Raw genomic sequence first — 16,468 nt, 5'->3', positions numbered from 1 at the left:
TTTTTTAAACTCACATATCTAATAAGCTCCTCTTTTGTCACTCAGTGTGCATTTTCTACACCTACTCCGAACCAAATGTATTGCTAAGCCATAGCAAAAGCAGCAGATGAGTTTTACTATAACCTTCTAATGAAATAAGTGTGTGTAAATCGAGGTATTCCTGAAGTTAGATCCACAACTGACAGACTGAACTTGAATTTCTCTCTGCTACCTGACTTTCTAGCCTTGGTTTTAACCATACACTGCACGAGGTACCTGCAGCATATTTGTCTGTGGCTTTGTAACTGTCTAGATGGTTTGACATGAGCCTGTATACTTTAACCTGACAAGGAAAATAGAAGCTGATACCGATAGTGAGGACTGTCAGCTCAAAACACCTACCACCCTGACGTCAGTAAGAAAACTTCCAGCATCTTCAATGAAGCAGATTGGGTGTTTGGCTGTTGTCCTGCATTACACCTCTATCAACCTCAAACAGCAAAGCACGACGACGGGCAGTATGTCCATGTTACTGTGCATTTTTATCTTCCTTTGTGAAAAAATCAGGCACACATTTTTCTTTACTATGTTATAGATATCACTATTTCAAGCCATTTACATTAAAAAAATTATAGGGTGCCACACCAGAAACATAGATCTCACTCTGGAGTTTAGCAGAGGCTTCTAAGCATTGCATGGCCAATATTAAGTTAACATCAGGCCAAGAGTAGAAAGAAAAGGAATTTGAAAGCCTCGAAGTCTAACACCCCAGCACAACACTCACTGCAAAGTTTCACAGTTGGCTTAAATCAGTTTAAGTGCACTGGTACTTCCCTAAACTGCACTCGAGCATCTGCACTTTCTGCTCTGTCCTTTGCTTTAACATTAGCACAGATATAACTATGGCAATTATATGTTTGTTAGGATTAGCTTAAAACCAACCTCACTCAATGGACCGCACGTATACATACAACACAGGAGAGGAAACAGGACTGAATGAAGGGCAGTCTGATTACTTTGAGCAACAGCCCACATTTAAACTCAGTTAATCATGAAAACCATGTCCTCGGTTGCCTGGTGCACGGAAATACGAGAACCTAATGGATTCAAGAAATACACAGTTAAGATAACATTTGTAAGCAGATGTAGGACCTTTGTGGTCTTTCCTAAATAATGGGTACTTAATCTGCTCATTCTTACCCTCATCCTCATATCAAACATTTTCTTTAAAAGATGATGCAACTGGTAACTACTGAAACCTGGAGCTAATAGCTTTCAAAACTACTGCTTCTACCACAGATTTGAAGGACCTGCATGGCCACATTTTATTTTTTTCACCTCTATCAGTAGACCACTAAACCATCACAGATAGCAGCTGAGAAAGTTTGACAAAACCCAGAAACATAAGCAACTGGTACACATGACAGCGTATGCTGCCCGCCGCCACCCAGACTTCACTCTGACCTCTGTGGTCTTTAACATTAGCACAGATACGACTGTGGAAATTAAATGTTTGCTCGGATTAGTTTTAAACCAAGTCATTTTCCTCACTCAGCAGAGCACTCTTGTGGTCTAAAAGTACCTGGGGGAACCTACACCCCACTGCATGGATGGCCCTCTGGAAATTGCAGAGGCAAGCTTCTGCTCTCGATGCAGATTTCTGAGCTCAGGGGAGAGGTCCCAGTCTCCCCTCTTCTGACAGGGTCACTCCAGTACCTCCCAGAATGGCTTAACTCTTCCAGGAGGTCTGTTAAGAAAGATTCACATGACAAAAACCGGTTCTGTCATGACAAATGTCTTTTCAACCAAGCTTAAGACCTTGAAGATGCTTATCTGATGGAAAAAAATGTCGTCTTTATATTATTTTGTAATGGTTTTGATTGTCCAACTCCATTATTTCCAAGATATCAGCAGAAAAAAAATCATGTGAGAAGCATATCCTTTGTCCCTCCTCCAAAGCATTGACATGTATTCTGACCTTGTAGGTCTCCCCTCATTGTCACACTGAAAATGTAACTGCCAAAAGTGTGCAATGCAACAACAAAATTCATAAAGCACTGAATTTATGTTTCAGCAAACTTCAGAAAAATGGGCTGGGAGGAAAAGAGCAGTTGTATGGGTAAAGTCAGCTGAAGGACCTCTAATACTGTTTACCAGTACTAATGACATGCTACATAATCATTTAAGTGATCTTACAATGCAGAATTTAAAGAGGTTATTTGCTGACTTACGCTTTCTTTAGAAAGTAATCATTCCTCATGTTAATCAAGTCCGAGCTGTGCTTTTTGGCAGCAGTTCTCTCCAGACAAGCATTTTCATGTCAGTATTTATCTATACTAATTAGCTTACCAGCTTGAACAACTCTTACGAAACTTTCTTCCCCCCTAACTTCTTACATTCCAGTTTTGTGAAGGAAAGCAAACTAATTCTATGTTTTTTTAAACTATATGAATGCACATAAATCTTATAGAATGAGTATGACAAATTCTTTCAATAGCTTCATAATGCTGTCCTTTACAGAAGAGAACAGGAATGTGACTGCAGGCTTTGAGCTGCCGCTGACAAGCAGAGGTTAAAATCCTCTCGTATAAAGGCAGAGGCCTCCGTTGTGTCAAAACTGCAAGAGGCTGCAAGCACTCGATCCGGTGGCTGCAAGTAATTTGGCATGGAAGTGAAATATGTCTTTAAGACCTACACGGATAAATACCAGTTATCCTGACACGGAACCCAGTCCTGGCAAGAGAAGAAGAGAGGCTGCGCAAAAGCTTAAACTAAAGACCTGAAAAATAACAAGCAATTACCTTAGAAACTAAACAAATTATAATCTTCTTTCTACAAGTTCTGCCCGACCCCATTTGATCCTGTACGTTTTGAAAAGCTTCCAAAATAATTTCTGAAGCATCTTCCATTTCCTTCCCGTCATTCCTAGGATTTGCTTACTATGGCAGCTGATTTTTTATTTCTTTCATCAAAGTCATGTTTCTGCACTTGCAAAGTATTTTGAATGCAACTTTTGTCATTAAACGTTTTGCAAATTTCAGCCAATTCCAGTTAAAGTCTGAATTTCTAATCCTATGGTTTAGAAAGTCCATCCCTTTAAAACCACTCAATCAAAATCTTAAAGCTTGAAAAGATTGAGTGTTTAACCACCTACTAATGTACTGTACTATCAACTGTACTTACATGTTGTCATCCTCTGATGTCCAACACACTTTAAAGGATGATTCCATACTGTCTACACTAGTGAATACACTACAGTATACCTGGAGATGTTTTCTTGAATTAATTTAAAAAAGACTGCTCTGAACATCTCCTCAGGATGTATCCGGATACCTGTTTTAAACCACCAGCTCACAACGTCACCATCCCTAACAAACCAATAGCCAAGTGGACTCATTAAACTCCTCTAAATATGCAACAGACATGGCAATTTTGTTCTTCATGCAAAGTAATTTCTCCCTTAGAGTGAGAAAGAGGTAGAAGCTTAAATTGTTAGGGACCTAACACAGACACACTGCTCATAACTACAGAAAATGAAAAATTAAGAATTAAGGCTGGCAGGGAGGGCTAAGTAGATGTTTCGTTTCTTACCTGCTATTGCTGCATGTATCAGATAAAAGTGCAGGGCACAATTTTAAATGTATCAGATAACAAATGACGTTATCAACATATCATCAATATTTTACCAAGTTACTGCTTACTCTTTTCAGATATCTTTACAATCAAGTTCTCAGAAAAAGTTTACTTTGCACATCAAAATATTTTAGAACATAAGCAAAAACTAAGATTTTCATGAGTTGCACAAAAAGGCAACTCAAAAACCCTTATGCAAATATTTATCAGTCATCTGTTAGTGGCCTAAAACACTGCTGTAACTGCTCGTGTATTTACAATGCAAACAACCAATCTGCATATCCCACTACACCATTTACATAATTCCAGGTAAGCCTTACGTGTTCATTAGTGTAACTGGAACTCTGAGATAAAAGCTTTTTTTGCCGTTAGACACTGCATGTTTCTATCAATGCTAGAGAAAACTATTTCCAAATTTCAGATAAGGTGCTTTAAAAAACTGACCCCGTAAATTCAGTTACTGTCACAATAGCTGTGCTCAACAGAAACCAAATAAAGTCAAGATTAAGCTCTAAAATGTAAGCAGAGGACTCACACAGTATTTTCCGAAATAAAATATTCTAAAAATATCTTCAGAGCTTGTACAACATACTCCAGGATATAGTTCTACACTTTCCTCCATCAAAGAGCACAGGAAATTTTCCGCCAACCCTGTTCCTAAAACCTTTTATGCAAAATCAAAATGAAGCAAGGGGAAAAAAAGTCAAATTAGTAGCATTTGAAAGATTGTCCAATTTTCTCATTAAGTCTCTTAAGAACTTCCCCTTTAAATTAGAGCATCTATAAAGCCTCAAGTAGTCTTATGAAGGATTACATTATGCTAATAGGTACTGCAAAGCCTGAATGCAGCCCCAACAGCAGCACTTGAGATTAGAAGTTCCACTTCAAAGGAGAAGGGGTCCCAGCTAGGAGAGAAAAGCAACGTAATATACTTGTTTGCCTCTTAGTTACTTAGAAACGATTAACCACCATACATTGGTTTTCCTTTCCACTTATGTCAGCTTTTACATGGTGTTCTGTAATAAAAATATGTTCTCGGTAGACTACTTCTCTTTATGATATTAGGTATAAAGGACAGTACAGGAAACAGCAAGAGATTGTATGTAACTAGTGGTTCAAAAACTGCTTATTCATACATGGGCATACCAAAACTGTTGTGAAGAAGTGTTTCAAACTGAAATACACTGCCCTACACTCCTAGAATTTGACTAAAAGTGGCATTGTTAAAGTACGATTGGCATAATCACTGCACATATTTTTAAGAACAAAGAACCACATCAATCCATTACACTTGAGTTGTCCAAAGACACTGCAACAACAAACTACCTTTGCTATACTGATATTTGGGTCTAAGAAGCCCTCCCTTCATGAATCCAAAAGGTGGAGGAAAACACAAAAAGGACTCCAGCAGCCTAAAATTAAACAAAAGAAGAGAAACCATTTCCTCTTTTTGTAAGCAGGAAAGGAAGAGCTGTGCTTCTTATAAAGGAAACACAAATAGAAGAGAGAAGCATTTCAGCTATACAGGAACGAAGAATTCTTACTTTATTCTGAGCTTCCTTCTTCCTTTTTAAGCCATTACACACAAATTATTTTAACTTGGAGAACCTAAGAATCTCACAGCCCGAACACTTTAGCTTGCTGCCTTTTTTTTTTTTTAAGGATATTTGAAAGACTTTTTGCATCTATGTATCAGAACATAGCTAGTAAAAGAAAAAGTAATCCAGAAAACTGGTTATAATCAGTCAGTCCATCTTTCAGCAGAAAACGTTTACAGTTTTAACTTTTACATGTAATTGGTATATATAGTTTCATTTGCATCAAGCTAACCAGTTTCTTGATATGAAGGAGTCTTTTGCTGGCTATACGACAGTCATCCAGTATTGGTCTGACAAGATAAAAATCATCTGTTCACCATAAAACATATAATGCTCCTTTTAAGACTTGTCTACTACACTGGTGATTGGTTTTGGTGGTCTTGTGCGTGTTTTTTTTTTTTTAAAGGAAAAAACTGAATTTTCAGGCCCCCCAGGTCCCTTTGCTGCATAGCTACTTCCCAGCTGGGTGCCCCCAACCCATCCTGGTACCTGGGGTCGCTCCCCCCTAGGTACAGGATGCTCTGCACTTCTCCATGGCAGACTTCACAAGATTGCTGCCAACCCATCTCACCTCTCCCACCTGCTGAGGTCCCTCCAGATGGCAGCACGGCCCTCTGGTGAGCCAACCCCACACCCCAGTTTCATTGCCAGCCCTGCCTTCTCTGTAGCTATATAATCATGCAGTTGAACCAAGTGAAGTCCTTGAATAGATCCTTTTACTTGGCAGGGATCTAATCTACAACTACAGAAATTTTTATCTTACTACATTTTTACCCTATTTGCTAGCCATTATAATTATCTCAATATTGTATTTAATAAAGTGTTCTCCATCCAAGGACTTCAAACTGTTTTTAACAATTAAGACAGCCTCACACCCCAGCAAGGAAGTGAACAAGCTCTTACGCAGAGTGAAGCTAAAGCACAAAATCAGAAAACTTTACCAAGATTGGAAAAGAACAAATATCTGTGAAACAGCCAGCTACAGACTTCCTGGCTCCCAGTCTCAACCGTCAAATTCCTTCCTGTACATGCACACACACAAACAGAAACTCCAGTAAATAGACTAAAAATGCTTCAGAAATCATGACTACCCCATGAAAGTGAATAGATAAATAGCAATGAACACTTAGGGCAAGTAGAATACTATCCTGCCAGAGTTCGTGATGTTACTATGTTACTGATACTGCCCTTGCTTTTTCTCTAAAAAAAAAGTCAGAACATTTATTCCTAGCATCAGTGCAATTCATGAGTTCAAAATTCATTTCACTGCTGACTGATTTCTGCATGATTCCAGCACTGAAGACTTGAACAACACTAGAGGAACGTGCAACACTGGTCAGAAGAACTCCAGAAGTTTAGAAAGCCTTCAAATATTTGTTTCATTTCAGTGAAACATTTCTTTGCCATTCAACTTGGACTCCTGAATTTAAGGGGTCCTCATGCAGCACTAGCAACAAAGGGTAGGTCCTAACTCATTCTTGTCTCTACTTTGGAAAAGCAGACAGACTTAAACACACATCTCCCTTCAGTGGCAGCATCATTTCCTTTGGGGGAAAAAAAAAGCCCTAAGCATACAGGGCCCTCCCTGCAGCTGTTTCCTCCTGCCTACCCTCACCTGCCCATGCCAAAGGGAAGTTTGCCGGCAGCAAAGGTGGGTAAGGAAGGTCATTACTACATGAATTCTTCCTCCGTAATAACTAATGTACTTTTTTTTCCCCTCCCAGTGCTGGAGCTTGCTTTAGGGTTTTCCAAATCTGACAGCATGGAGCGCAACAGCTTGAAACTTGAGAGCACGCAATGAGTTTTCCTCCCAGCCAGCACTGGCTCTCAGCCAGACAAAGGCTCCTGCAGACTCCAACGCAGGCTGTCCGAGCGGAGGTTCTTCCGCACAGAAGCGTACGAGCAGGCTGGAATGCAAATTCAAACAGTATTTGATAACCATCAGTCACGTTTAATATAAGGAAAGGGGTATGCAGTCCCCTTCTGCCATACAAATTTTGACAATAAAGAGAAAATGAGTCAGACTGCCTGCTCAGTCACATACCCATTCACTGCAACATGATATGAAGTCAAAACCTGTCAACTTGGGCTTTTCAAGTTTTCTTCTGCAGGTGGAGAAGCCCTGCAGCTGAATGCTATTTTTGGAAGAATACAAGTATCACTTATTTCTTCAGTTAGCGTGAGGGGCTCATACTGCTCTAGCAAAGCAACCAAATAGGTATAAGGGAAAGTCCCAAGCTTACCCAAGGACAGCAGAAGCACGTACCTGATTCCCTAAAATACAGCTCTGAGAAGTTCCCACGTTCATGATACAAGCACAAGCATGGTCACCAGGCAAGGGCTCTGACCGATGAACCGCAGGCTGAAAATGCACTTTCACAATTGCTCCAAAATATATTTAATGTGGCAAAATTTACAGCACCTCTGGTTAGACATATCCCCATCCTCTCTCTTCACACCCACATCTCAGCTCAAATGGAAAATTAAGAACTGATGAATAAAGAGAGAGACTTACTCATTTCTATTTGTTTCTACCTCTAAAGATGAGTTTTCACTTGAGGTTTTGACATACGTCAAATTCCCATACTGCGGGGATTTTAGCAACTGAAACTGAAACCGCCCCACAGCTTTTCCTGAGGGAAAAAAAAGACAAGTCAGAGTAGGAAAACTGAGTATAGAGCTCCTATGGCCTGATACAGGACACACTGGAAAAAAACAAAGCCGCCTTTTATTCACACAAGGCTGCCAGGAATGGAAACAACATTCAACCATGTGTTACAACTGCTTTTGTCAGGGAAAGCCAGGAAAGGTAACTTTATGTTAAACTGTGAATTGAGCTAGACACACAAGAGACTCTGCCAGGCTCACCTTTTCATTTCTTGCCAACTTGGAAGTGGAAAACATACCTTGCTTTACAGTTATGAATTTCAAAAATATTTTTAAAATACATTTCTAGTGGTTATGACCTACTGAAGTCTGAAGTGAAACTGCTTGACTTCACCTCCAAATCAAGGTGAAAGGGTTTCACTGAAGCTAACCTGAAACAAAATACACAAGACCCATTTTAGCACTGTTCTGAATTTTGTTTGAGGTACCTTGCATTAAGAAACTAAGCCAAAACCCTGTGGAGGGTATTATTTTCTCTCCTTTACAACAGACTAGACAATTTCTGCCTAGCAGAGCCTTGCTTATGTACAGCTGATTAAAATCTCATTCAAGAGAGCCACGCCACCCAGCCAGATATGAAGAGGTTTGTTTTTCAAAGACTTTGAAATATACTGGTTTTGATGCCAGAAGTCAGAGAGTCTCTCCAAGCTGATGTTAAATAAATGAGTCTGTCTAAACTGAGATTTATCTCTTATCTGCCCCTAAAGGCAGTAAGAGCTGCTTTTTAAAAAAATTTACTTAATTTAATTAGTTACAACATGTTTTCATTTCATTACTCAGCGACTAATGTGAATATTTTGTGCATGTGTGATAACCAGCCCGGCCCCACTAATTTATCAAAACCAACTGAATAGTGCAGTATTTATTTTGGTAAAGTGTATTAGTTCTGTGCTTAGGTACCAGAGAAAAATGCTTTTCCCATAAAAAAAGTTTGAAATCTACTCTGTAAGAAGTGCTATCTGTGCTTATTTCTAATAAGTTTGAGATATATTTCCTAACACAGATTAGGAGTTTCTCCTCCCACTGCAACACATCTCAGTTGTGGGAATGTCCCTGAGCAACCCCCAGGGCATCACCCCATGCCTCTCCCTCTGAGTAAATCATGAGGTGAAATTATTTAATTACCTACTGGTGTTACTCTGTCCCTCGTGAGGAACATACTGGTGTATTGAGGGAAATCTAGACAGGGCTACTCAGCTGATTTTTGGTGGTTAACACGCAGTCTCTTACAAGGAAAGACACTCTTCCAAAAATGTAAGCTTAGTTCAATCCTACATAAAACAGAAAACCCGTCTTTTACTACCACCTCTGACAAAGAACGAAACTAACTTTTAGGCATGAGAGCTATTCTGACGCAGAAAAGCCTCCCCATAACCAAAGTAAGATTTTGCAGCCAGACTTCCCAGCTTCCACACAGCACGCAGAGCACCCCTGGGCAGGCGCAGAAGGAGTTAGGGGCCCGGCAGCAGCGCTGAGAGACGCGGGGCGGGCGAGCAGCCCCAAGCAAAACCCTTCCCCAGCGAGCCTGGCCTCTCCTCCCTGTGATGTGACGCTACAAAGGGGGCCAGCTCTCCCTGCCCTCCGCACCCGGAGGCTGGGCCAGGCGGGGCGAGGCGAAGGCCAGGCACTGAGGCAAGACAAGAGCCGCCCAAGCACCCAAGTGCCGCTGCCGTCCTGCTCTCGCTTCCCACCCGTGGCGCGGCGAGCCCTCAGCCAAGCTGAGAAGCTCCTTCCACAGAAAGAAGGCTGTGAAAAGGGAGACATGGCAGCGCCTACGCTTCACCGAGCCTGGGAAATCATCCTCTGAAGCCTACATTTTTGCTGGTTACTTCAGTTTAGAAGAAGGAGGCTGGGACGACACGAGCTGCAACAGAATGAGGCAGAAAGTCCTTCATCAGATGGAGGCGGGGGAAGAAGGGAGCTAAAAGCAAGCCTGGGGACAGCCACCCCTGCTGCAAATACGAGGTTTTATGTTGAAAAGCTGGCTGATTACAGTAGCTGTGGGAAGCAAAGAGCGATGTCCTGGGGGTTACTGCAGGAGATGCGCCCCGCCACTGTCACACCGCTTCGCTGAAGTTCTGAGGAGAAACCGAAGCTCATCAGAGCACCCAGGACACACATCTACAATCTCTCGCTTGAAGTTTGAAAAGTTGAAATAAAAATACCAGAGAAGGCTTTGAACCACAGGAAGCCAGGCTTGTATTTTAAATATACCATTATAATGGTAAGCTCTAATTGTTCCACTGAGGACTCCTTTAAATATACTTTATACGGATGTATCTTTAGCATGGTATTTGTTCTTGGCCTCATAGCAAACTGTGTTGCTATCTACATTTTCACTTTTAACGTAAAAGTGCGAAATGAGACTACCACATACATGCTTAATTTAGCAATATCTGATCTGCTTTTTGTATTTACATTGCCCTTCAGGATTTATTACTTTACAGAAAGAAACTGGCCCTTTGGAGACATTCTTTGCAAGATTTCTGTCACACTGTTTTATACAAACATGTATGGGAGCATTTTGTTTTTGACCTGCATAAGCGTAGATCGCTTTCTAGCTATAGTTTACCCATTTCAATCGAAGACCCTTCGAACCAAAAGAAATGCAAAAATTGTCTGTGCTGCAGTATGGATAACAGTGTTAGCAGGGAGCACACCGGCAAGCTTCTTTCAGTCTACAAACCTCCGGAATAACACCGAACAAAGAACATGCTTTGAAAACTTTCCAGAGGCTACCTGGAAAACTTACCTATCCAGAATTGTTATCTTCATTGAAATAGTGGGATTTTTCATTCCACTCATCGTGAACGTGACCTGTTCTACTATGGTCCTACGAACACTGAACAAACCCCTTACGTTAAGTCGGAATAAATTAAGCAAGAAAAAGGTACTCAAAATGATTTTTGTCCACCTGGTGATATTCTGCTCCTGTTTTGTGCCTTATAACATTACCTTAATACTTTACTCTCTCATGAGAACGCAGACGTGGATTAATTGTTCGGTGGTAACCGCAGTCAGGACTATGTACCCTGTCACCCTGTGCATCGCCGTCTCAAACTGTTGTTTTGACCCAATAGTGTATTATTTCACTTCAGATACAATTCAAAATTCGATAAAAAGTAACAGGCTCACTAGAACACGTGATACCAGGTTCTCCGAGATGCCAGTTTCAGAAAACTTTATTCAACACAGCCTTCAGACCATAAAAATGAAAATATTTGACAGTGACTCTCCAAAATAAACTGCATTAGAAACTGCTGGGACTGAACTGGAATTAGAAGCCTGCACATTTCTTCAGCTGTGAAAATATATTCTGATCTGTAAATGTTACTCCTCCTTTACATCAGAAAAGTTTATGATATGAATAAGTGTTAAGCATAATAGTACACAGGAAATACTTTAATAATTTACAGACGTCTGTTTTTATTGTATTTATGTTAAAAACGAACTTCTGTTTTCAGCCTATGCTACCAAAGTCCAAAGACTAGTTTGTCAAGTCAAAAAACATAAGAAACCAGGTCACTTCTAAAATTAACCTAACTGCTCGTTTTAAATAATTATATCGGTTTCTAAGTTACTGAGGACAGGGGGGCGAAACTAGTTGGTTTACAATGCAGAATCCACTTACCAATCATATTGGTCATGTAATTACAGCTAGCATGCCTGCTTTCAAATTTCCTCTTCCCTCTCCCTTGCTCCTAATCCCTTTTTTTCTCCCAGCAACTTCCTTCATTGTAAAAGGCTTCGACCACTGTGCTAACACGATCTTCACTTCTCCTGTACCTGCCCTTCCCCAGTTAACCATCTTCCATAAGTAATAAATTACCTGTCTGTTGCCTGTTGCCCAAAAACCAACAGATTAGTTATCTCCCCTTCCACTAACATCCCTTTTTTCTCCACAGGCCTAAACTATGCTTTCTCCCAGACTACCTAAACAATTCACGTGCTTACTTTAACCTCAAAAACAATTATTCTCAACACATTCAGCTTTAAAGACTGTTTCTGTTTCAGATCTGGAAAAAAAAGACTACTGTTTCTCCACTTATCTGATAGAATATATTCCTTCTCCACAAGCCTTACTCCATAAAGAAATTAAATCTTTGAGTAGTTTAGGGCATCTGGAAACAACTCAGAAAAACTGGTTTTTCTTCTCACCTCTGTCTCAGATGTCTGTGTAATTATAACAAAAATAACCTCTGATGACTGAAGCTGGTGCTTTTAAGTACAGTACCACTTCATTAAACTCTCTTCTGAGAAGTTCTTCAACTCAACACAAATTTTAAGCAAAATAACATCCTCCAAGTAAGGTAACTCAATCCCAAAATACCATATTGTTATTAAAAAGACAACCCTTGATGACTAGGGATGAGCATGCACGTTAACCAATATTTCTTTCAGGAAACAATTTGGTGTCCCATAAAGAAATTCAAGACACAGTAATGTTCAGAATGAGCCTTCCTCTCAAGCTACGTGCCCAAGAAATATTTTGGCTTTTTAACATTAGCATTTAAAATTTCTGATGTTATTTTCTTGTGAACTTTATTTTTATAAAGTTAGTTGAGACTATGTGCTGGCAAAATTCAGACACTGTAAAATCAAGGCCAATGTAAAAGGAGAAGTCTATGTATATTACTGTTACAAACAGGAATATAAATACAAAAGAGTATTTTTAAGTGTCCTGCTATGTATGTTTCTCAGTTATTAGAACGCTGTATACATATTCCTCTAAATTAAACACTAAAATTAAATAAATATTTAAAAGGTAGAAGTGTTGGGTTTTCCTCCCCAAGGACAATGGAGTGAAGAGCTAAATTAAAATGAAGTTATATTTTAGATTTATGGCAGTCAATTGCACCACAGATACGGTACTCTGAGACACTTTTACTTCAGGGCACTATATGGAAGAATGACTCAATGTTGGAGAAAATGCATATTGGGCTATCAAAGTATATGATGTACTGTCTGAGTTTACTTCTATTGCAATACTTTTGCTTAACTGTTACAAGTCATTTTTACATTGAATACTACTATTGGAAAACTTGAGTTACTCAGGCTACTAGAAATTGATAGATTTAAAATGCTACTAAATTAGAAATTCATTCTCTGTATGACTGGTGAAAGGAAAACTCAAACAATATAAGCTAAACTACAAAGATAGGTAGATATTTAAGTCTATGCTAATATCTTAAAACAGGCAACGCTCCTAGTTGGGAGTCCTACACTCTCCTGATTCATATCTGACTTCAGAAAAGTGCATGAAAAGAACCACTGAGTAGAAATCCAGTATGATTCCTATACAAGAAGTCACTGAGAAATCCGAAGTTCAAAAGTCAGACACACATCTGTTTTGAAGAGCCTGTTTAGTATTTGGAATGGTAAAAAAAAAAAAGCTTTGTTATCAGTATTTGCAGTCAGTTTTATATCCTTCACATACTTGATAAACTTCAGGGTTTCCTTTCTTAGTTCTGAGAAGAGATGCTGCATTTCAACAACCGCGTGGAAGCATCTACCATCAATGACAGGGATGACTGCCCAGGTGCCAGCACTGACACCACAAGCACACAGCAAGAAGTATGATGAGGAGCTGAATTTTATACAGAGCTGGTTTGTTTTGAGGGTGAATGGCATTTAATCATCTCCTTCCTGATCTCCTCCAAAGGCTTTAAAGCTCTTGGGCTCCATGTCTAGACTATGGCTCATGCCGCGCGTGGCAGTGACACCCTGTCCAGTAGCATCCCTGCACTGCAGCCACGAGCACCACTGGAGCCTCACCCTGGTAGAAGGAAGCTGCTCCTGCTGAGATTACAAAACTACCCCCAAAAACATCACTGGACTTAAAAGCAGAACAAGATGATGAAAGTACTGTGTTTGGGTGCTGCCCTTTGAACCAGACTTTCCTCTTAGTTCAGAAAGCCTAGGGAAGCATGAAGAGTGGTTTTTTCTGCCTTGCACTCGCTCTCCGGGGCAGTAGCTTCTGCTTTTTGCCCTAGCACAGCACAGCAGCTTTCCCACCAGCTAACGGCCTACCACCTCAAAACTGTGTGAAAAGGCTTTGAATTTTTAATTACTGAATATACTTCACTCTTGCCACAGGAAAAGAAAAAAACAGATTCTCTGAATTACAGATGTTCCTCTTCTGTGACTTGAGAAATTCCTGATCTGAGCAATTCAGAAGAAGGGAAGCAAACCTGTACCTCCCAGAAAAAGCTGATATAAAACCAAACTACAAGCTCATCAGGACTGGATGAGGTTTTCTCCTTGTTTTACAGCTCTGCAAGAAGATTAACCTGGAGAGCCATGGATGGAGCAACACTTCCACTCTCCTGAACAGCTGCACTCCTTCAGTCTAATCCTGCTTTTGATACCAACTCTGCTGTCCCTGGCAACAGCTAATGCCAAAATTTAAATCTAGATGAGGAGTTAAGCTAATTGTGCCTTGGCATCTTAAATAAAAAAGTCTTACAATGTCAGAGCTCCTGAGCATCTGACAATACACTGCATCCAGTACGTGCTAGAAGTGCATTATTTTTACTCATATGGCTATGCAGAGGTTTAGAGTTCATTTTTTAAGACTAACTTGCAGATTTCTTCTTTGTATTCTAGTTACTTCATCTACAGAGTGCAGATACTACCTACTTACCAGGATAATAAAAGTAGTGAAAATTTAGTTAACTTCAAGTCTTTGTGGATCAGAAAGAAGGCAGGCAGCAGCTGCTCACTAGATAATGAACAATCTGCTCCAAAAGACATGGAAAAAAGTCTCCTATCAGAAATCTGATTTACTTCAACTTATTATTTCAAAAAAAAAGAAACAAAAAGATTTCCCCTTTTAAACTTAATATTCAGCTTGAAATCTGAATTTCTGGCTTTCCGAGGAACAGACTAAGTGTAAAAATTTGTCTCCTTTGGTATACACATCTTGGACATTCAAAGAAATGTAGGACCAATACCAAGTCAGATTTATTTATATTTTTAATCTAGAAGGGCTTAAAAACAGATTCATCAGGAAAGCGAGAAATCTGTAACTGGAATCAACATCCAGCCTTTTATTTCTTAGGTAACTTCAGTTATAGAAATGCAGCTGGAAAAAGCTCGTTAGAGCAAGCAGAAGATAGGAATGGCTGTACTGGGTCAAAGCCCAGACATGCACCTAATCTACAGTCGTGCTCCTCCAACAGTGGCCAAAGCTGGATGTCTGGGGAAGAAGATAACAGCAGGAGGGGCATGCACGGCTTCCCCTCTTCATCACTTGCATCTCAGACTTTCTAGGTCAGATGTGTTTGTTTGTTCAGTAACACGAACATTTTTCTTCTATGAGCTTGTCCTGCCTCCCTTTGAACTTGTCAGCTTTTAACATCCACAACACTGCAGCAAAATGTTCACCTTGTGTATATGCAGTAGGAAACAAACCAAACCAAAAACCCTTTGTATTAAATCCACTGGCTTCATTATCGCCTCCTTTGGAAGAGGCAAGGAGCATTTGATTGCCATACCGCCCTTCTGTATCACTCCTCTTATGCTAGTCCTCTGTCAGCTCTAGCAAATGACAAGCGGTTTTCATTCGCAACTTCAACCAGCATCACAGCCAAAAATAAGATCTTCAGAATTACACAAAGTACTCCTGTAAAATCACAGTGAAACCAGTGAGGGCCACTTCGAGGCTGGTCATTTTAAAAATCCCACGTGAGCATGGTAAATCCTGGCATTATGCATTCTTCCAAGTTAGTTTTCAGGAGTCCTGTTAATGAAAAGCAATTCCTTCATACTTTTCCAGCAGTAAATATATTATAGGGTCCTAGCACCCTACCAGAGTATCATTATTTACACATCAGTGTTACTGGTATTTAAGCATCACTGACAAAATGCAAGAGGATGCATTTGAAAGCTAATGCAAAATGTAAATTAGAAAATAAATCTAAGAGTTATAAATGCCTGGGCTGCATTTAATTATCCAGTTATCAGAGTGCTGATAAAAACTTCAGTATAAATACAATTGGCAATCACTGAATTAGCACGTTTTCAGAACACACTCAAGAGAGCTCATTAAAGAAAGGTGCAAAGTTAGAAAGCCATGCTTGCAGTCTAGTACCTCTGCAAGTCAGAATTAGACTAGAACAAACCTCTCTGCTTTGACACCAAAGCACTGCGTAGCCTTTAACATTTATCATCTCCCTCCCACCCCCAGTTCCTGTTACACAATTGCTTATAAAACAAGCTCTGTTTTTCCTGAAAGAAAGCTGAACTTATCACAAAATTAAAAACAAAAAGAGAATACACCCTGCAATCATCTGTTTTTACTATAAAACCCACCATTTTGTTGAAAAAGTGAAAATTCCAGAACTGAGAATTGAGATTTTTTTTTTCTATTTAACAAAAACTTATTTTAAGCACAAAAATCAAAGCACAAGGAATAACAAAGGAAGGCCTTTAGTGATAAGTTCCCAGCTTTTTATCCACAAGCAATTCTTTTGAAGGATAACTTCCCACACACACTGCTTTAAGACATTCCCTACCTTCATCCTTTGTAAATAGTGAGTTGCTGCCCTGAAGAAAAAGTCTTAAACAACAATGCTAGTAACAGGAGGTAC

General features: G+C 39.8%; 2 protein-coding genes across 3 annotated transcripts in view; one reads left to right on the top strand and one right to left on the bottom strand.

The window, feature by feature from the left end:
• Window positions 1-16,468, bottom strand: part of RB1 (RB transcriptional corepressor 1) — an 82,031-nt gene that overhangs the window by 25,924 nt on the left and 39,639 nt on the right. The window lies entirely within an intron of this gene.
• LPAR6 (lysophosphatidic acid receptor 6) lies at window positions 8,651-11,147 on the top strand. Its single transcript, XM_040542238.1, is given in 2 exon segments — window positions 8,651-10,975; window positions 10,978-11,147. Coding segments are annotated over 2 exon segments (903 nt in total). The 5' UTR covers window positions 8,651-10,098; the 3' UTR covers window positions 11,004-11,147.

Source organism: Cygnus olor, chromosome 1 (genome assembly GCF_009769625.2).
Source record: "Cygnus olor isolate bCygOlo1 chromosome 1, bCygOlo1.pri.v2, whole genome shotgun sequence".
In the NCBI taxonomy this organism is placed as follows: Eukaryota; Metazoa; Chordata; class Aves; order Anseriformes; family Anatidae; genus Cygnus; species Cygnus olor.
This window is presented reverse-complemented; position numbering and strand designations above follow the sequence as displayed.